Genomic DNA, 22,484 nt, shown 5'->3' on the forward strand with positions numbered 1-22,484 from the left:
CGGCCTCCGTATGACATGAGCTTGCCCTTCCAGCACCCCAGTTTCTTTTCAAAGCGGTCCTCGATGCACTTTCATTCTTTGTTTGTAAGCTTACAATGGTGGATTGGTATATCTAGGTACGTAAAAGGTAAAGTTCCCAATTCGCACCCAAACAATTGCATATATGCCTCTTGTTCGTCATTGGCTCTAATTGCACGTTCAATCAACAAAGCAGTGACAGGAAAACCACCTTTATCCTTATTACTATTACAAACAAAAAAAAAGTTGCCGTGCTCAACCTCAACTAAGGAGCAGGACCCAAATCAAATGAACAACTTAGAACAGAAATTTAACAGTCTATTTAGGATTCATCCAAGGGAATGGCGAGCTATATCAAAACCAGAATTAAGAGTGCACAAGTACTTTAGTGATGAATGGTGAACCTGTATGTATGTTAGGGCATCTCTAGCCGTTGGCCCCCCAGGGGGCGTCTAAAAGCGCCGCCTGGGGGTGAGCCGGCGCAAAAAATGGCCCTGGGGGCGAGTCGGTCCCCAGCCGTCGGCCCCCAGGGCCGCCCCCAGGCGCGTATTTAAAAAAAAGACCGTTCGGCGAAGTTATGATAAAAACTAGTTAAATTTCGGCCAAACATGGCAAATTTCGGTGAAATTCGCGCATTTTCATTACATTAACCTAATCTAAAAAAAGAAAAGGGCTGAAGTCGTCGCCGCCGTCGCCGCCATCGTCGTCGGCGGCCTTCTCCTCCTTGACGCGGGCGCCCCTGCTGGACCCCTGCCCGGCGTCACCATGGCGGACTGGCGGCGGCGCGTCGTCGTCGTCGTCGCTGTCGCATAAGACGACGACCCCGTCTTCAACGCGGCCGCGTCGGCGCTCCTCGAAGTGGTGCAGGATGGCGCGCCGGCGTTCCTTCTCCTTCTCCCGGCGCGCCTTCTCCATCGCAATGGAGTCCTGGCGCGCCCATTCTAGGGCCGCGTCGTTGTCGTCGAACTCCGCCTCCACCGGCGCCAGCCCCGGCTCCGTCTTCACCGGCGCCAGCCCCGGCTCCATCTTCGGCTTGACGAAGCGCGGAGGAGCCGACGAGGAGGGGGCGCGCCGGCCGCCCTCATTGATGATGATGCCGCGCTGCGAGTGCGCCGGCCGATTGGCGTCTCTGCCGCGGGCTCGGCCTTGACGCCGAGAAGCGCCAGAGAACCGGAGGAGTGGGAAGATGAGCGAGATGAGGAAGACGAGGAGGAGGCGAACCTCCTTGGCGCCCATGCGCGTCGGTGTTGTGACGGGGCGGCCCCCGTCGCAGGATAGGTCAACGGCGGGTTGTTGCCGCCGTCGAGGTGCGTCAGCACGCCCTCCAGCGTGCGGCCCAGGACGCCCCATCACAGGTGGCGCCCCACGCTGTTCTTCACGCCGCCGACCACCGGCCCGTCGTTGGTGGAGGCCAGGCGCTGCTGCTGGCGGCGCTGGAAGTACGCTGCCCAAGCCGCGTGATTGCCGGCGGCGTACTGGGGGAGGGAGCGCTCGTCGTCGGTCAGGGAGGCGCACGCGACCTCGACCTCCTCGGCGAAGTACGTGGGCTTCGCCACGACGTCGGGTAACGGGGGAACATGCACTCCCCCGTCGCTGAGCCGCCACCCCGTCGGCCCGGCGCGCATGTCCGGCGGCGCCGGGATGTTTGCCTGGAACAGGAGCCAGGACTCCTGTCCGCGGAGCGAACACCGGCCGAAGCCGTTCGCCGCCGCCTCGTCTCCGGGGAAGCGCTCTGCCATGGCGACGGGCTCGGCGGTGGTAGAGAGGGAGAGAGAGGGGCTGCCGGTGCCGCTCGGGAGAGGAAGACGGAGACGGAGAGAGAGGGGCTGGGCGGCGGTGAGGGGCGAGTCTGGTGTGGGCACCGGTGAGAACCGCCGGCTTTTATAGCCGCCCCGCGCCCGTGTGTACGCGTGCGAGGGAGGGGAGGCGTCGGCGCGCCGTCCCGAGACGCGCCGGCCGTGTGGAATCAATGGCAAGGCTGACCGGCGGCAGCCTTGCCATTGATTCCATGCGGGAACCGAGGCAGTTGGGGGGAAGACGAGCCGCCGTGTCCCTGACGCGGCTGGCCCGCGGCTTTTTCGTGCCAAAACAGTTCGCCCCGGCGCCCCCGGGCGCCCCCAGCGCGCCGGGTTCGGCCTGAATCCGCCGGCATTGTTTTCGGCCCAGGCCGGCGAAAATCGGGCTCCTGAGACGCGACTGGGCCGTTTTTTCAGCGCCGGTGCAAAAAAAAACGCCTGGAAAGACATTTCTGGGGGCGCGGCTGGAGATGCCCTTATCACCCCGGTCTTACTACAGACATATAAGTATCAATGAGTGAATCACGTTGTTTGCTGCCCCTCAAAAGATCCTCTTTCCCCGAGCGAAAAAGAAAATGAATTGACTGTCTTCCAGGTTTGTTTAGCTGCACATTTCTCGACACCATCAATGGAAGTCCATGCGGGTAACATACAAGAAACTAATATTTCTTTACCATGCCTCTACCCCTATATGCTGCGATATAAAAGAGACGATCCACAAACAAACATACCAAATCTTACAAATGCATAAAAGCAGAGGTAGCATCGATGGATAACAAGTTGCTATACGTTGAGAAGAGATGATCCACAGATAATCACATCAAATCTTTAAAATGCATTAAAAAGGAGCATCGATGGATAGCAAACTGTAGACTGGAGATATTTACTTGCATAAAACAAACGGAAATAAAGAGGTGACAATAACACAGATAATGTAGTCTCAATATCTTATATTACCCACATCAGGGGCTAGCGAGTGGCCATAATAATTAGTGCTACATGACAGCAAATAGATTAAATAGCTAGGTGGATTCTTACAACTAAGCAGTACCATTAGCCTTACAAAGTCTTGGCTAATAAACATCGTTCAAAGCAACGACGGCATGCACCTGAACACAAGACTGTTCACATAGGAGTTGGGACTTCTCCACGCAATGCCACAAAATCAGGAGAGTAGGTACATAGCAACAAACTAAGTTTCGCAAAAGGTGCTGTCCCATTATAGGCACATGATGTAGCACTGAATCTCAGTGACCAGCTGAGGGCAATTCCGCAAAACAGGGAATATAAGGCAGACCATTCATGCCTTCAGTGCAGATAACATGCACTTTCTGATTATCCATGTCATACGACAATGTCAAGTTTTTCTTGTCAGTAAGAAAAATCATGTTGCAATCCGGATGAATTGCAAACATCACATAAGAATCTCCATCTTTACGGCAATTCCTTCCAAACAGCTCCAAAACGTTAACAGTATGCTTTAGGGTCCACTTTCCAGTATCATAATCTTCGAGGACCCAAATATTGAGTTGGCAATCACGAGAATTATCTATCCACCAGGCATACAAGCGTCCTTGTAAAAAGGCCCTTACTTCCAAAGCTGCAAGGGAGTGCGACAAGGGGACCCGCATTCACCTTTCTTATTCAATATGGCTGTGGAAGCCTTATCCAAAATGATCCTGAAAGCTCAAAGAGAAAAATTGATAACAGGTCTGGCTCCGGACCTGATTGATGGGGGGGTAGCTATCCTCCAATATGCAGACGATACGGTTGTGTGTTTTGAGCATGATAAAGATGCTGCGGTTAATCTGAAACTCTTACTTTATTTGTTTGAGCTTACGTCAGGGCTTAAGATTAATTTTCTGAAAAGTGAAATTTTGTGTGTTGGAGGGGATGATGAGGTTCTTGCGTTTCATTCAAAACTGTTCAATTGTCAAATTGGCCACTTCCCTATGAAGTATTTAGGGGTGCCTGTGAGCTATTCTACCCTCCGTGCGATTGACTGGGATTTTGTTGATGACAAATTCCTCAAGTGCTGTGAATCCTGGATTGGTAATGCGGCCTCCTTAGGAGGAAGATTGACTCTTCTCAACTCATCCCTTACGAGCATTGTTTTCTTTTACATGTCTATGTTTATGCTTTCTAAGAAGAATATTGAGAAGCTAGATAAACATAGGAAAAAGTTCTTTTGGCAAGAGACTGACGGTCGGAGAAGATATCACTTGCAGGGCCGGCCCTGTCTTTCGGGAGGCCCTAGGCGAATTCGATGCAATGTGCCCCTATGTCCTAAGATCATATATATATATATATATATATATATATATATATATATATATATATATATATATATATATATATATATATATATATATATGCGCGTGCATGGTACATAAACTTAAACATAATAATTGTTGGACAATGCCATATTACGACAGAAATACTAAAAAGATAGAAAATTGAAAGTAACATGATATGATTACCTCAAATAAGAAGTTTAAGAACCAAATTCAACTGACTCCATCGACAACAATAATACTTAAGTACCCTTCAGTTGTTGAATCTTCAGATCCCTTTCTATCTTTTTTCTCCTTGTTTGAGCAACTGACAAATGCTTCTTAGGCAACATGGCGGGATAATGTCCTAATATTATGAAGAAAAAATTATTCAAGGAATTAGAAATGTGCATAGAATGACAAAAAAAAGGATGGTTGAATACATACTATGAAAGATTGAATTCGAAAATTATACATTAAAATTTGGAACTTCGTGTACACTGAAATTAGAGGATGGATCATGGATGAATAGTTGAATACGTTCTAAAAAATAAAAGAAATTACTGAAATTGGGGTTTGCAGGGATGGATCAGGAACATGGTAAAGAGAGTTATGCATGGATACATATACGTACTGCTGTGGGCTGCGCTCACTGCTCACATACATACGTATACGTACTGCTGCGGGCTGCGGCTGCTGGATTGCCGCACGGCGGATGACGTGCTCAGCAGTGACCGAGGCGACCACAGCGACGAGTGGACGAACAGAAGAGCGAGGCGTCCACGAGATCTTCGATTGATTTGTTTCACAATCGAAACGAGCGGCCCTGCCGTGCGGCGTGCGTGACGCTTCGCTAATCGCTACCTGCTATCTGATGGGCCTACCTCATCTCGTTTTTCTTCTCTCATAAATTTTTTTTTCTCACCTATTTTTGCTTGGCTATATTATATATGTGCACTACATCATGGGCCCCTCCCTGGGCTGGGCCCTGGGCCGTCGCCCCCCTGCCCATGCCCCAGGGCCGGCCCTGATCACTTGGTTAGATGGTCTAGGATCTGCAGATCCAAGAATAAAGGGGGTTTGTGTTGGAAATATGCCCTAGAGGCAATATTAAATTAGTTATTATTATATTTCCTTGTTCATGATAATCGTTTATTATCCATGCTAGAATTGTATTGATAGGAAACTCAGATACATGTGTGGATACATAGACAACACCATGTCCCTAGTAAGCCTCTAGTTGACTAGCTCGTTGATCAATAGATGGTTACGGTTTCCTGACCATGGACATTGGATGTCATTGATAACGGGATCACATCATTAGAAGAATGATGTGATGGACAAGACCCAATCCTAAGCCTAGCACAAAGATCGTGTAGTTCGTATGCTAAAGCTTTTCTAATGTCAAGTATCATTTCCTTAGACCATGAGATTGTGCAACTCCTGGATACCATAGGAATACTTTGGGTGTGCCAAACGTCACAATGTAACTGGGTGGCTATAAAGGTACACTACAGGTATCTCCGAAAGTGTCTGTTGGGTTGGCACGAATCGAGACTGGGATTTGTCACTCCGTGTAAACGGAGAGGTATCTCTGGGCCCACTCGGTAGGACATCATCATAATGTGCACAATGTGACCAAGGAGTTGATCACGGGATGATGTGTTACGGAACGAGTAAAGAGACTTGCCGGTAACGAGATTGAACAAGGTATCGGGATACCAACGATCGAATCTCGGGCAAGTATCGTACCGCTAGACAAAGGGAATTGTATACGGGATTGATTAAGTCCTTGACATCGTGGTTCATCCGATGAGATCATCGTGAAACATGTGGGAGCCAACATGGGTATCCAGATCCCGCTGTTGGTTATTGACCGGAGAGCAATCTCGGTCATGTCTACATGTCTCTCGAACCCGTAGGGTCTACACACTTAAGGTTCGATGACGCTAGGGTTATAAGGAATAGATATACGTGGTTACCGAATGTTGTTCGGAGTCCCGGATGAGATCCCGGACGTCACGAGGAGTTCCGGAATGGTCCGGAGGTAAAGATTTATATATGGGAAGTCCTATTTTGGTCGCCGGAAAAGTTTTGGGGTTTTCCGGTAGCGTACCGGGACCACCGGGAGGGTCCCGGGGGTCCACCAAGTGGGGCCACAAGCCCCAGAGGGCTACATGGGCCAAGTGTGGGAGGGGACCAGCCCCATGTCACATCCCTAGTTCTATTAATGCCTAGTGCTAGCATCTGGTGTTGCATCATGTTTAAATTTCAGTTAAACCTGAAATGGGGATTGCCTAAACCCTAGCACCAAATGAATTCAACTAGGTTCAATAAAAAAATATTTTCAATGATCCCAATTGCCCTTTAGAAAAGTTCATGATTTTTGTTAAAGGTGAAAATCTCTGCCAAAAGTCATGCACATATTTCTAGGCCATTCTGGATTTTTGAACTAAATCATATAGTATTTGAATTTGGGCATTTAAATACTATAAAATAATTAAAATGTTCAAATAATCCTAAACTGAAATGTTCCATGTTGGATATATTCCAAACAGTGGCCATGAGCAGTTTGGAGATTTTTGAGTGTGCCTAAGTATTTTTAATAAAGCCCAGAACAAAATAACAAAATAGAAAAGAGAAATAAAATAGAAATGGAGAGAGAGAACCTCACCTGGCCTCACTGTGCAACCCACCTAGTCGGCCCAGCTGGCGGCCCAGCCAACTGGCCAGCCCACCGAGGGCAGGGGCGTCTTCTTCCTCCTGCCAGAAGGCAGAGGAGAAGACAGCCACGGCGCCGCGGCGTGCCACGCCGGCAGCTGCCTGCCTGGCTGCCCCCTCGTCGCCCTGGACTCCCTCTGCGACGCCACGCTACCCCCTTGGACCCCCTTGACGCTCTCGCTCTCTCCCTCGCTCTCTGCTCCCTCTCCCGAGCACACCCGAGTGGAGCTCGTCGTCGCTGACGCAATTTGCCGCGACCACCGCCGTCCCGACGATGCCCCGAGCTGTTCCCGAGCTCCTGCACCTCGTCGCCAACCTCCTCACCGACTCACGCCACCAGGAGAGCCCCGAAGCGACGGCCTCAACGTCATCTCCAACCACGGCCGACCGAGATCGCCGCCGTCAATTCGCCGTCGCAGAAGCTTCCCCGAGCCCGCTGAGTTTCTCTCCCGACCCCTTGTGAGCTCCTGCACCTTCCCTATGCTCGCCCCCTCTCCGTTTCTCTCCGCTAGCTCGATTCCGCTGGAGCCGAGAGCTCATCGCCGCCGTCCATGGTGCCGCCGTCGTTTTAGCCACCATAGCTCGTGCCTGATCGCGTCAACGCGTTCGGTGCCTTCCCAGGAGCACGCAGCTCCCACCAGCTCCTCCTCCCGAGCACCCTAACATCGAGCCCGCACCAACCCCGAACTCCGGCCGCTGCCTTTGAGCTCGTGGCCGTCGACTCCGGCCACCCCAGGCCCGGCTACTGCCACCAGGCGACGCGCTGCAACGCCAGCTACCCGTAGAGCCCAACCGCGGCCTGTACACGAAACCCGAGCAACTCCGGCGAGTTGCCGCCACGGTTTTGGTCGCCGGCGACTTAACTCCGGCCGTGCCGACGTGGCACCATCATTAGTGGCTAATGACGCCACTAAACTAACCCCTAGCTCACTGACGAATGGACCCCACACCTAATTAACCCCGGGTTTAGTTTCCTGTTTAGATTAGTGCTAACCCTATGGACCCCACATGTCAGCTTTGACTTTGGTCAAGTCAACGTTGGCCGGTCCCACTTGTCATCCACCCAAACCAGCCTGAGACACTGACGTGTGGGTCCCAGTCGTCAGGTTTGACCTGGGCTGACGCCTTTGACCTGCTGATGTCACGGTGATGTAATGTTGACGCAATAATTCATTTTCTGGAATTAGTTAATTCTAAATAATTCAGAAAATTCCAGAAAATTGCCTAAACTTCTAAAAATCATAGAAATTCAACCGTAACTCCAAATAAAATAAATTATATATGTAAAATTATCAGAAAAATTCAAGGAATCCATCTGTACCCTTTTCATGCATGTTTGAACAATGTTTGTCCTCTGTTTTGGACAAAACAAATACAGGGCACTTAAATAAACATATATGGAGTTGGAATTTGAATCTTGTATTCAAACCAACTTCATTTAAATCATAACTAGATGCATTAGCTCAAATCACAGCATATTGCCATGTCATGATCATGCATCATATTGTCGCATATGCATTGATTGTGTTCTTCTCTTTTGCCGGTGTTTGTCCCCCTTCAGTAGACGACGTTCCGACGATGTGTTCGATGACACCGATGAAAAGCTATTACTATGTTCAGAAGTGCCAGGCAAGCACAACCCCCTTGTTCATTCTGATACAAGCCCACTCTCTCGCTCCTGCTCTCTTTTACTGCATTAGGACAACAACGATCATCTGTTACTTGTTGCGGTAGTTGAACCCCTTATCCTCTGCATGACCTGTCATTGCCACAGTAAATAGATGAAACCCACTAGCATGAGTAGGAGTTGTTTGAGCCCTGATGTGCCTACTCATTCATGCTTGTTTGTCATGCCTGCTACTGCTTAGAGTTGGGTCAGGTCTGATTCATCGGGGATGAATCAGAGGTGTGTAAACATGTCCTACTGTGTGTGAGCTAAGTGTGTGAACACGTTTTGGTAAAGGTAGCGGTGAGAGGCCATGTAGGAGTACATGGTGGGTTGTCTCATTGAAACCATCCTCAGGAACTGAGTTCTGTGTCTGTGATCCATGAACAGCTACTACCACTCATTGGGATCCTTAATTGACCCTCTCGGCTTCTTAATCACCCTAGTACTCTGTCCAGGAGTTGCAACTAGTTTCTGGTGTTTGTAGGTTATGTGTTGGCGGCCGTGCGTAGCGCTGACCCTAGGGGTGGGCTATGATGCGGTAGATACACCGTGGCCGGGCATGCCGGGCGCCCGTTTGGTGTCTCGGAACCCTGTACACATCGTTCAGGGCCGTATGTGGAAACCTCGGCCGGACTCCCTGCGGATGGAACCTGGATAGGCGATAAACCTGGACTAGAGACTTGAGTGTTTAGGTAGGCCGTGGCCGACACCCTCGTTGGGCTTCCGCTTGAAGGTTGCCGAGTACATGTCATGTAAATGGCGGTAAGTGGTGAGAGCGTGTGTGAAGAAGTACACCCCTGCAGGGTTAACATCATCTATTCGAATAGTCGTGTCCGCGGTAATGGACTTCAGGGTTGCCTATAACAGTTCATAGACAAGTGAAAATAGATACTGCAAAACTCGCAAGATAAGTGTGAGTGCTATGGATGGCCTTCTCGTAGGGAGACGGGAGCGGATCCATAGTGGTGTATTGAATGGTGAATATGTGGACTCGTGTGCGCCACCTCAAAAGAGTTGCTTGCAGTCATAGTTCAGGTTAGCCACTGAGTCAAAGCTGGCTTGCTGCAGTTAAACTCCACCACCCCCTTTATTGATACCGATGCATATGTAGATAGTTCTGATGTAAGTCTTGCTGGGTACATTTGTACTCACGTTTGCCTATTTTATGTTTTGCAGAGAGACGTCAGTCTCGCTAGTTGTTCCGTGTGGACTTCGACATTAGCTTGATACCTCAGCTACGATCTTGTGCCCTCGACAGGATCTGGTAGATAGTCAAGCTTCTCAGCCTTTTTCATTTGTAGATGTCTGTACTCAGACATGTTAAGCTTCCGCTTGTGTTTTGACTTGTATGCTCTGAATGTTGGGCCATGAGACCCATGTTTGTAATATCTTGCTCCTCGGAGCCTGATGAGTAAATACTTGAGTCGTAGAGTCTTGTTGTGATGCCATGTTGTATTTACATATATCGATCATATTGTGTGTATGATTGAAATGCTTGGTATGTGTGGGATCCGACAATCTAGTTGTTTATCCTTGGCAGCCTCTCTTATGGGGAAATGTAGTCTAGTGCTTCCATGAGCCATAGTAGTCCGCTACAGCCCGGTTCGCTGGAGTCCTGCTAGCCCAGCACTACTGCTCAGGACACTTGACTGGCCGGCATGTGTTTCACTTCGTTCCTGTGTCTGTCCCTTTGGGGAAATGTCACGCGGTGACATCCGGAGTCCTGCCTAGCCTGCTACAGCCCGGGTTACCGGAGTCCTGTTAGCCCAGTGCTACAGCCCGGATTCACACGCTGCTGACCGACCTGCTCGATGTGATTCATGTATGTCTGTTCCCATAGGTTGGTGCCGCTTTGGGTTCACGACTAGCCATGTCGGCCCAGGTTCCCTGTCATATGGATGCTAGCGACACTATCATATACGTGAGCCAAAAGGCGCAAACGGTCCCGGCCATGGTAAGGTGACACCCGTGGGAATACCGTGTGTGAGGCCGTAAAGTGATATGAGGTGTTACCGGCTAGATCAATGTGACTTGGAATCGGGGTCCTGACAGCGTTGGTATCAGAGTCTGACTGCCTGTAGGATTACCAAGCCAAACTGGTCGAAGTCGAGTCTAGAAATGCTTTAGTTATGTAAGGGAATTGATTGTGGAAGGGAACGTAAGGTTCTTTTTACTCCTTTACCCTATGCCCTTCTGATCTGAGTCAACCTCTTCTTTTCTACGGGGATTAAGAATTAGGCCTTCTCATCTATCTATCAGGATGACGTGCTACTAATCCATAGACTTATAGAATTGATAGTTTCAAGCTTCAGTTCCGTTCCTACTACTTCCGTATGTTGACAGTTGATCTCAGAACCTTGATATTGTGTTGTTGAGTGGTTATGCCACCATTTTGCAGGATGTTTCAAATCATTTTGAGCATTTACAGCCGTTATGCTGTCCGAGTCATCCCAGGTTTCTAACTAGTCTGATGCATTTGCAAATTCCTTCTTCCGTTACCGACGTTCCTTTGGGCCAGTTTATCCACACTAATCGGTGAGTTGAGGTACTCTGTTACCTCGACATATATGTTGGAGCTATTATTATGACCCTAGGTGTTGTAGGGAGTCACCTAGTAATCTAGCCATGTTTTGTGTTCCCGGTGTCATAATTCTGGCCACCATTCTCGAAAGCATCCCGTGATGCCATGTAGTGGTAGGTATTCTATTCATGGGTTCTTGAACCTGAGATTCCTCCTACTTATCTCATGTTGATAGTGTTGCTAGTTCCTTTAGGATATTAGTAACCTTTGCGATAGTCCTCGAGGTCCGTGGTATTTCCTCCTTCCAAATACTATGAACCACTTATGGCAGAAGTTTGTTGGATCAAAAGATCACAACCAGAGTGCTCTTGATGTGTTCTCCATTATGCATTGTGAATCTGCCAGTCCTACCTTTCTGCATGGGTTATCCGGAAGAAATAACATGCTAATCCATGCATCCATACCTCAGAAAAATTATATGTTCCTTTGAGTTGTTCCTCTTTAGTTGTATTCTGAACCTCGTCCATCAATTGTTGGTCAAGAGTAGTTGTGCATTGGTGTTATCGATGCCTATTATTCATGTGATCCGTCAAGTCATTCCATTCCGGAATGACTAGGAGAAACAAACTCCAGTACCTCATCCATATCCAGGATTGGGTCAAAGCAGTTGTATTCCGCAGATCAAAGTGACAATCCAGCTTTTGATTCTGTTCAACCCTTAAGTATTGCCCACTTTATGTCAGGAATATCATAGGAATTGCACAACCTCCTATGAACTCTTGATACAGTGATACTTCTTGCCATCATTATTCATTCCTCGGTTCCGTGTTGTTGTAACCGGGATGCCGATAAGTGAATTGTGATGTGTGAAATCAATACTCCAAGCAACTCGTTGCTTTGTAGTAATGGACAATATTCTTATTCCTAGCGTGTTGGTTTTTGAGCTACCATTCTAAGATTGACCGTGCTACCTAGTCCATATCTCCGGGTGCACTCATCGACCAATGAGTTAGGATTGTGACAATCCCTCGCTCCTTGATCATATCGTCTTGCCCTGAAAAGCAAGATTGTTCTCGAGCTTAATAACATATCAGTGGTTCGTGATTTTCCGAATATTTTCTCGGAAGTATTACTAGGTTGTTCCCTGATCGCTATGTTGAGTTCGTGATCATGCTGGTTTTTCTCTAAACCATCCATTCTCCAAGAATCTGTGTTGGATACCCTCGAGCTAGATGGTTAAGCTAAACAACAACTTGGAGAGTTGGAAGATAAAAGGCTTTGCCGAATTTGGTTCTTTCTGAAGGGATATCTTTGTGTTGTGGGTGTGTTGAAGAAAGATGATATCTTCACCAATTGGTCCTCGTGGTCAGTTGTTGGATCTGTTGTCTTGTCAAAACTTTGACTTGAGTATGGGCTATTGTCGAGTCAAATCAGAACCAACGATGTTCGTAGTGTTGTCTTACTCGTGGTTGATCCCTCGAGAATACACCATTACATCTTTTGGTCTGACCAATGCTATCACCGTGTTCACATGATGGTGGAAGTCCAGTGATATGGAAATTCCGATGAGTTGTTATTGAGCCCATCAGCAACATTTTGTCTCCTCCATGATTCGTGTTGAACATCCAGCAGTGTTGGAAATTTTGTAAGCATTATCTTCGTGATCCGTTCATGAAGCCTATGCTTGGATGAAAGGAGTGACTTCCTTTGATTCACGTCCATTAGATGTAAGTTGTCGCCGTGAATTCAAGAAAGCTTGTTTTTGTTTCCTCTAGAATCATCCCAAATCAGTCATGCATACGTGCGAAGTATTCTATGGTTTGGTAGATTGATTACCTCCACTCCATATGTATTCCTAGCACACCAAGCCACTAATTGATTTTTTCAAGGAGAAGAAGTTCCTTCCTAAGAGCAAGACTTATGTAAGGACTTCGATATCCTTGATGATGGTTCCCCACCGAACTCGGTAGTGTTTTACTATAAGACTACTACGTGGTCATGCTTGTCTTGGACAACGGGTTCACAGGTTTGTAGCAGAACCAGCTCATGTTTTGGAGCTTACTATCGTAGTTCATTCCCCGAGAATCTCGCAACGTCGTCTCGTCGATTTGTGTTGCAAACCTTCATTTTCCTTTCTACACTCGATGAGTCTGGAATATCCTGTCACCAACCAGATCTGAATCTCAGGCAGATATGATGGTTGGAGCATTTCCCAAGAACTATAATATTGGTCCCTCGATAACCGGTAAAGTGGATGGCATGGGCAACACATCCAGCCGGAAGGCCTATTATTGTAGTATCTCGATTGAAGAAAGTTGGCCACCTCCCCATGAGGATTTCGTAGGATTTACCTCCGTAGTAATCCTTACGGATTCTTGTGCTCCCGAAGTCCGACCTTTACTTGATGTCCTAGATACCAAACCGTATCAATAAATGGGTTATCCTAGCACATCAAGGAGAACATTTGAAGCGGAGTGCTAAATGTCTATCGGTCGATCATCCAGATTTTGTTTCCTTGGCCTCGCTAAGGTGAAATCTGAGAAAGTGTTATCTTCCTTTGCATCTGCATTATCCATCAACATTCATCATGGTGGTATGTTGTGTTGCCAGGATCCTTGACATGGATATTGGTAAAACCTTGATGAATATGGAGATGCTCAAGTTCTTGAGAGCACGCGCAAGCACTAGGTTTTATCGTTGGCGTTAACTGGGATTTGCTTCATGTTTCCTCGGTTATGTTATAACCTTTTCAAATTTCAAACAGTGGACTCACTCTAGACTGTTGAGCTCTCCCAGTTACTAGAATCATTCCTAGCATTTGCATTTTGTTCCCAGCTTGCACCGCCATTGTGTCATCCTACTACGGACTACCCTTCTCAGTAATTACTGATCAGGATCAACTTCAAAGTGGTCCTACCACGGGTTCCATCCATCTCCGATGATAAGCAAAAATCATCCATTGCATTGTCTTCAACAAGGTAGTCCACATCATCCATCCTAGTCCAAGTATGCCATCTCTTCAAGCTACCTCAAACGATCAATTGTAAATTACCTTAAGCTGGTATGAAGAGTTTCAATGATCTCTGAATCAAAAGTAATTATTTTTGCCACTTAAGGGAATATTTCTGTGAGTCACTTTCCTTAAGATGTCTCGTTATGGTATCATGGCAATTTCCCTCGCTACTTTGAAACCCTCGTCAAATTGTTTCTTCTATCGCTCCTGAAGTTTTGCCTCTCATCTCCATAGATGTTCCTATGTCTCACTCCATGAGTTGATCCTGAGTTGTTCGATCTTCGAGAAGATCGATCCTTCTAGAGTTTTCCCTTTCCTCTCGTTGTCATGTTGGTTGGAGTTCTCAGAGCAAGACATCGAGACAATGATGGTGATCGAATCAACAACCTTATGAGATGCAACCTGGATCGTCAAGATTATGTTAGCTTGTGTTTTCCCCTTCATCTTACCTCACGTCTTGAATCTCGGGCCGAGATTCTTGTTTAGTGGGGATGAGTTGTCACATCCCTAGTTCTATTAATGCCTAGTGCTAGCATCTGGTGTTGCATCATGTTTAAATTTCAGTTAAACCTGAAATGGGGATTGCCTAAACCCTAGCACCAAATGAATTCAACTAGGTTCAATAAAAAAATATTTTCAATGATCCCAATTGCCCTTTAGAAAAGTTCATGATTTTTGTTAAAGGTGAAAACCTCTGCCAAAAGTCATGCACATATTTCTAGGCCATTCTGGATTTTTGAACTAAATCATATAGTATTTGAATTTGGGCATTTAAATACTATAAAATAATTAAAATGTTCAAATAATCCTAAATTGAAATGTTCCATGTTGGATATATTCCAAACAGTGGCCATGAGCAGTTTGGAGATTTTTGAGTGTGCCTAAGTATTTTTAATAAAGCCCAGAACAAAATAACAAAATAGAAAAGAGAAATAAAATAGAAATGGAGAGAGAGAACCTCACCTGGCCTCACTGTGCAACCCACCTAGTCGGCCCAGCTGGCGGCCCAGCCAACTGGCCAGCCCACCGAGGGCAGGGGCGTCTTCTTCCTCCTGCCAGAAGGCAGAGGAGAAGACAGCCACGGCGCCGCGGCGTGCCATGCCGGCAGCTGCCTGCCTGGCTGCCCCCTCGTCGCCCTGGACTCCCTCTGCGACGCCACGCTACCCCCCTGGACCCCCTTGACGCTCTCGCTCTCTCCCTCGCTCTCTGCTCCCTCTCCCGAGCACACCCGAGTGGAGCTCGTCGTCGCCGACGCAATTTGCCGCGACCACCGCCGTCCCGACGATGCCCCGAGCTGTTCCCGAGCTCCTGCACCTCGTCGCCAACCTCCTCACCGACTCACGCCACCAGGAGAGCCCCGAAGCGACGGCCTCAACGTCATCTCCAACCACGGCCGACCGAGATCGCCGCCGTCAATTCGCCGTCGCAGAAGCTTCCCCGAGCCCGCTGAGTTTCTCTCCCGACCCCTTGTGAGCTCCTGCACCTTCCCTATGCTCGCCCCCTCTCCGTTTCTCTCCGCTAGCTCGATTCCGCTGGAGCCGAGAGCTCATCGCCGCCGTCCATGGTGCCGCCGTCGTTGTAGCCACCATAGCTCGTGCCTGATCGCGTCAACGCGTTCGGTGCCTTCCCAGGAGCACGCAGCTCCCACCAGCTCCTCCTCCCGAGCACCCTAACACCGAGCCCGCACCAACCCCGAACTCCGGCCGCCGCCTTTGAGCTCGTGGCCGTCGACTCCGGCCACCCCAGGCCCGGCTACTGCCACCAGGCGACGCGCTGCAACGCCAGCTACCCGTAGAGCCCAACCGCGGCTCAAACCGCGGCCTGTACACGAAACCCGAGCAACTCCGGCGAGTTGCCGCCATGGTTTTGGTCGCCGGTGACTTAACTCCGGCCGTGCCGACGTGGCACCATCATTAGTGGCTAATGACGCCACTAAACTAACCCCTAGCTCACTGACGAATGGACCCCACACCTAATTAACCCCGGGTTTAGTTTCCTGTTTAGATTAGTGCTAACCCTATGGACCCCACGTGTCAGCTTTGACTTTGGTCAAGTCAACGTTGGCCGGTCCCACTTGTCATCCACCCAAACCAGCCTGAGACACTGACGTGTGGGTCCCAGTCGTTAGGTCTGACCTGGGCTGACGCCTTTGACCTGCTGATGTCACGGTGACGTAATGTTGACGCAATAATTCATTTTCTGGAATTAGTTAATTCTAAATAATTCAGAAAATTCCAGAAAATTGCCTAAACTTCTAAAAATCATAGAAATTCAACCGTAACTCCAAATAAAATAAATTATATATGTAAAATTATCAGAAAAATTCAAGGAATCCATCTGTACCCTTTTCATGCATGTTTGAACAATGTTTGTCCTCTGTTTTGGACAAAACAAATACAGGGCACTTAAATAAACATATATGGAGTTGGAATTTGAATCTTGTATTCAAACCAACTTCATTTAAATCATAACTAGATGCATTAGCTCAAATCACAGCATATTGCCATGTCATGATCATGCATCATATTGTCGCATATGCATTGATTGTGTTCTTCTCTTTTGCCGGTGTTTGTCCCCCTTCAGTAGACGACGTTCCGACGATGTGTTCGATGACACCGATGAAAAGCTATTACTATGTTCAGAAGTGCCAGGCAAGCACAACCCCCTTGTTCATTCTGATACAAGCCCACTCTCTCGCTCCTGCTCTCTTTTACTGCATTAGGACAACAACGATCATCTGTTACTTGTTGCGGTAGTTGAACCCCTTATCCTCTGCATGACCTGTCATTGCCACAGTAAATAGATGAAACCCACTAGCATGAGTAGGAGTTGTTTGAGCCCTGATGTGCCTACTCATTCATGCTTGTTTGTCATGCCTGCTACTGCTTAGAGTTGGGTCAGGTCTGATTCATCGGGGATGAATCGGAGGTGTGTAAACATGTCCTACTGTGTGAGCTAAGTGTGTGAACACGTTTTGGTAAAGGTAGCGGTGAGAGGCCATGTAGGAGTACATGGTGGGTTGTCTCATTGAAACTGTCCTCAGGAACTGAGATCTGTGTCTGTGATCCATGAACAGCTACTACCACTCATTGGGATCCTTGATCGACCCTCTCGGCTTCTTAATCACCCTAGTACTCTGTCCAGGAGTTGCAACTAGTTTCTGGTGTTTGCAGGTTATGTGTTGGCGGCCGTGCGTAGCGCTGACCCTAGGGGTGGGCTATGATGCAGTAGATACACCGTGGCCGGGCATGCCGGGCGCCCGTTTGGTGTCTCGGAACCCTGTACACATCGTTCGGGGCCGTATGTGGAAACCTCGGCCGGACTCCCTGTGGATGGAACCTGGATAGGCGATAAACCTGGACTGGAGACTTGAGTGTTTAGGTAGGCCGTGGCCGACACCCTCGTTGGGCTTCCGCTTGAAGGTTGCCGAGTACATGTCGTGTAAACGGCGGTAAGTGGTGAGAGCGTGTGTGAAGAAGTACACCCCTGCAGGGTTAACATCATCTATTCGAATAGCCGTGTCCGCGGTAATGGACTTCTGGGTTGCCTATAACAGTTCATAGACAAGTGAAAATGGATACTGTAAAACTCGCAAGATAAGTGTGAGTGCTATGGATGGCCTTCTCGTAGGGAGAGGGAGCGGATCCATAGTGGTGTATTGAATGGTGAATATGTGGACTCGTGTGCGCCACCTCAAAAGAGTTGCTTGCAGTCGTAGTTCAGGTTAGCCACTGAGTCAAAGCTGGCTTGCTGCAGTTAAACTCCACCACCCCTCTTTATTGATACCGATGCATATGTAGATAGTTCTGATGTAAGTCTTGCTGGGTAGATTTGTACTCACGTTTGCCTATTTTATGTTTTGCAGACAGACGTCAGTCTCGCTAGTAGTTCCGTGTGGACTTCGACGTTAGCCTTATACCTCAGCTTCGATCTTGTGCCCTCGGCAGGATCTGGTAGATAGTCAGGCTTCTCAGCCTTTTTCATTTGTAGATGTCTGTACTAAGACATGTTAAGCTTCCGCTTGTGTTTTGACTTGTATGCTCTGAATGTTGGGCCATGAGACCCATGTTTGTAATATCTCGCTCCTCGGAGCCTGATGAGTAAATACTTGAGTCGTAGAGTCTTGTTGTGATGCCATGTTGTATTTACACATATCGAGCATATTGTGTGTATGATTGAAATGCTTGGTATGTGTGGGATCCGACAATCTAGTTGTTTATCCTTGGCAGCCTCTCTTATGGGGAAATGTAGTCTAGTGCTTCCATGAGCCATAGTAGTCCGCTACAGCCCGGTTCGCCGGAGTCCTGCTAGCCCAGCACTACTGCTCAGGACACTTGACTAGCCGGCATGTGTTTCACTTCGTTCCTGTGTCTGTCCCTTTGGGGAAATGTCACGCGGTGACATCCGGAGTCCTGCCTAGCCTGCTACAGCCCGGGTTACCGGAGTCCTGTTAGCCCAGTGCTACAGCCCGGATTCACACGCTGCTGACCGACATGCTCGATGTGATTCATGTATGTCTGTTCCCATAGGTTGGTGCCGCTTTGGGTTCACGACTAGCCATGTCGGCCCAGGTTCCCTGTCATATGGATGCTAGCGACACTATCATATACGTGTGCCAAAAGGCGCAAACGGTCCCGGCCATGGTAAGGCGACACCCATGGGAATACCGTGCGTGAGGCCGCAAAGTGATATGAGGTGTTACCGGCTAGATCAATGTGACTTGGAATCGGGGTCCTGACACCCCAGGTGGGCTGGTGCGCCCCCCCCCCCCCCCACACGGGCCCAAGGCGCCTCCAAGAGGGAAAGGGGGCAAACCCTAGGGCAGATGGGCCCTAAGGCCCACCCCAGGTGCGCCTCCCCCTCTCCCCCTTGTGGCCGCCACCCAGATGGGATCTGGGGGCTGCCGCCACCCCTAGGGAGGGAACCCTAGGTGGGGGCGCAGCCCCTCCCCTTCCCCTATATATACTTGAGGTTTGGGCTTCCCAACACACATGAGTTTCTGACCTCTCCCTGGCGCAGCCCTACCTCTCTTTTTCCTCATATCTCGCGGTGCTTGGCGATGCCCTGCTGGAGTACCACGCTCCTCCACCACCACCACGCCGTTGTGCTGCTGCTGGATGGAGTCTTCCTCAACCTCTCCCTCTCTCCTTGCTGGATCAAGGCATGGGAGACGTCATCGGGCTGTACGTGTGTTGAACGCGGAGGTGCCGTCCGTTCGGCACTAGGATCTCCGGTGATTTCGATCACGACGAGTACGACTCCATCAACCCCGTTCTCTTGAACGCTTCCGCTTAGCGATCTACAAGGGTATGTAGATGCACTCTCCTTCCCCTCGTTGCTGGTTTCTCCATAGATAGATCTTGGTGACACGTAGGAAAATTTTGAATTTCTTCTACGTTCCCCAACAGTTTGGGGGTTAAAGACTTACACAGACAAAACATCAGTCTCCTCACCAAATGGTGGTGGAAGCTGGAAACCCAATAAGGCCTTTGGCAGGAGATTATCCGTGCTAAATACTTCAGAAATGACACGGTTCCCTCGGTGAAGAGTAAATTTGGGGATTCCCCCGTTTGGAAAGCTATTATGAAAGTAAAGGAAATTTATTTGGCAGGTAGAGAGGTGATTTTAAACTCTGGGAATATAGCCAGAGTCTGGAATGACCCCATTAGGGGTGCTGCTCCCTTGCGTGTTAAATTTCCGATCTTGTTCAGTATCTGTAATTATCAGGAGATTACTTTTGCTGAATTCAAAAAGTTTGAGGGGGGTGATCTTTTTAGAAGGAACTTGCATCCACCTCTTGTGGATCAGTGGAATGATCTAGTTAAGGTGGTGAACTCTTGGCAATTGTCCGATGAGACGGACTATATTAGCTGGAGATTGGGAAAAAAGAAAGGTAAATTCTCGACCAAATCGGTCTATACCTATTTGGAAAGAACCCTGGCGGGGTGTGATTTCAGATGGATATGGAAAGCAAAAATCCCTCTTAAGATTCAAATCTTTCTCTGGCAATTGTTCCAAGATGCGGTTTTGACTCGAGAAGTCATGAAAAAGAGAAAATGGGCAGGAAATCCCAAATGCTCGTTCTGCAATGAGGTGGAAACCTCACAGCATCTTTTCTTTACTTGTCCTGTTGCTCGGGTGGTTTGGAGGACGGTTGGGTGTGTGTTTGGCACATCGTTGTGTCCGAACAATCTTTGGCAGTTTTTCTCATGGTGTTACATTTTCCTTCCCGATGGGGCCAAGTTTTATACGTTTGGTTTGGCAGCTATTTGCTGGCAGTTTGGATCAGTCGCAATCAGGCTACCTTTGAACATAAAACTCTTAAAAGTCCTTTTAATGTGGTTTATGCTGCTTGTGGCTTTTTGACATACTGGGCAGGTTTGATGGCTGGTGAGGATCGAGAGTCCATGGAGCGCGGAGCCAAGATGCTGAGATCGAATGCCTCGACGATGATGAGGATTTGTGCACCTCCATCGACGACGAACTGATTCTACTCCACCAAGGCAAAAAAGCTTCGAGACTGTGTTTACCCGTTTGGTGGATCGCACTCCTGCGCGAGTGTCTTTTGCTCTCCTGTGTTTTGCCTACGAGCAGGGCGTTGTAATACTGTTATGATTCCTGTTGGAGTTTGCCTTGATCTGGTTAGGTCTAGTGGTTTGCGTGATGCTAGGTGTCACTGGGTTTTCGCCCCGCGATGGGCTGCTCGATGACGAGTGCTCATAGTGGGTTTCCCAGTGATGCTTCGATCTTGCCTTACCCCTTTCTTGCTTCCTTATGCTGTAGTCGTTTATGCTGGGTCTGTGTTCATTGAACTTTAAACTTTGTATTTCCGTTATGCAATTAATGGAAAGGGGTTATGGCCCGGGTCAAAAAAAATACAAGCGTCCTTGAGACTACCCAACATCACAGATTCGTCCTTGAGAGTGCCCAACATCACAGATGTTTGGCATTTGAATCTCCCTCCAAACTTTCCCCTCCACGTCGACTGTGGCTATTCTCTTATCAAGGGTAGGCAGATGGATAGTGCCATTCAGGAAGACCTGTGTGTATATACCATGATTCACGAGAGGATCTTTTGTCCACTTACTTTGCACATGAGTCCACCCTCCAGTTTCTGTCGAGTAGATTGACACTTTTCCGGAATCGTTCATACCAACCATCTGGCTCTCGGGGGCAAACACCACAAAGCGGGATGGAATAGCAGGGTCGAAACCTAGGAAAGGGATGGGATCGGGACCTGGAAATCCGACGGGAGGCAGCACAGTCCACTCTTGGGTAGAAGGATTGCAGACAACATAATAGGATTCGTCTCGCAGATTATCCGAGCAGCTGCAGAGGAGAAGGCCGCCGCAGACGTGTTGGACAGAAATGTGGCAGTACCTTTGGCGCAAGAAAGGGTGAGAGGGGTCGACAAGTGGCGGACCACTCCCATTCAAATTGCGGAAATTGAGGACACGGGCGTTCTTGTAGAAGAAGTCGGAGAGGGTCTGTGGCGACCTCTTGCGGATGTCCGGGGCGGAGCAGAGGGCGAGCCACGGCTTGGACACGCACTTGAAGCGGCAGAGCGACCTGTAGGGCACACGCGAAAGGATCTCGACGAGGGCGCCCTCGGGGAGGCTCGGCACAGTCTGCTGCTCTTGCTCCAGCTTCTGCACCTACTTCTTCTTCACATCCTGTAAATGATGGAGACGACGACTCGTTTAGGCTCCCGATCCCCTTTCTTGGATCGATGACAATTGACGGGGCCAGTCGAGGATCTTGTTCTAAAAGAGAAAGAACATTGCAGAAGCATGGAGCAAACCTCGGAAGCCACCGGGACAATGGCGGGGAGCGGCGGCGTAGAATGGGGCAGAGCGTCTTCGTCGCGACGGACGGTGGCCGGCGGGTGGCCCTGCACCGTGCAGCCATGCTCGCCCCCTCCTTCTCCTCCTGGCGGCATGACCTCCTCTCCAGCTGGCGCTAGGGTTCGTGAAATCGTGATGGGGCGTGACTGCGAGTGGAGTGGAGTGGCCCCGCTGATAATGGGCTCTCCGATTTTTTTTTCTTTATTAGCTGTGGTTCTAAAGGCGGCCCAATTGATTCTGATGATTTGTTGGCCCTCTCCAATGAATAGTCGAACAATTTTCTTGGTTGGTTTGTTAATTTACGAGCCGATGATAAAAAAAAGATTTGCATCAGCAGAATGTGCATGTACTAGATATGTTTTGAATTACAACTTGTTGGCACCTGTTAGTCTTGCCTAGCTTTGTAGAAGAAGATATCAATATTCATACTATGAAATCAATATTATTAGATGCATGATGAAATTAATTTTCATAATATATAACTTTAGTATTGTGATGTCGATATTTTTTTACTAAAAAGTTGGTCAAACTTTACAACGCTTGACTTTGACCAAATCTTATATGCAGACTAAAAAGAAACGGAGGGAGTAATTAAACTCATTAAGCTACGCGTGAAGGGCGACCAACCA

General features: G+C 48.5%; 1 protein-coding gene across 4 annotated transcripts; it reads right to left on the bottom strand.

Annotated features, from left to right (window-relative positions):
* Positions 1-3,061: 3,061 nt before the first annotated feature.
* On the bottom strand, positions 3,062-21,950 carry LOC147992828 (F-box protein At5g49610-like). 4 transcript variants are annotated; one of them, XM_087541494.1, is made up of 5 exons: positions 21,813-21,950; positions 20,949-21,666; positions 16,674-16,676; positions 6,019-6,036; positions 3,062-3,405 (listed from the first exon to the last, which is right to left on the bottom strand). In XM_087541494.1, exons 1-5 carry the CDS (start codon positions 21,948-21,950, stop codon positions 3,062-3,064), a joined length of 1,221 nt encoding a protein of 406 aa, XP_087397620.1. The 4 variants fall into 4 exon arrangements, with proteins under 4 accessions (XP_087397620.1, XP_087397627.1, XP_087397623.1 ...); XM_087541501.1 differs by lacking the exons at positions 6,019-6,036; positions 16,674-16,676 and adding an exon at positions 17,368-17,399 and having other exon boundaries at positions 3,062-3,401; positions 20,953-21,651; XM_087541497.1 differs by lacking the exons at positions 6,019-6,036; positions 16,674-16,676 and adding an exon at positions 11,463-11,488 and having other exon boundaries at positions 3,062-3,401; positions 20,953-21,660.
* Positions 21,951-22,484: the final 534 nt, after the last annotated feature.

This window comes from Triticum urartu, chromosome 1A (genome assembly GCF_056163025.1).
Source record: "Triticum urartu cultivar PI428250 chromosome 1A, HENAU_Tu73, whole genome shotgun sequence".
NCBI classification, from domain to species: Eukaryota; Viridiplantae; Streptophyta; class Magnoliopsida; order Poales; family Poaceae; genus Triticum; species Triticum urartu.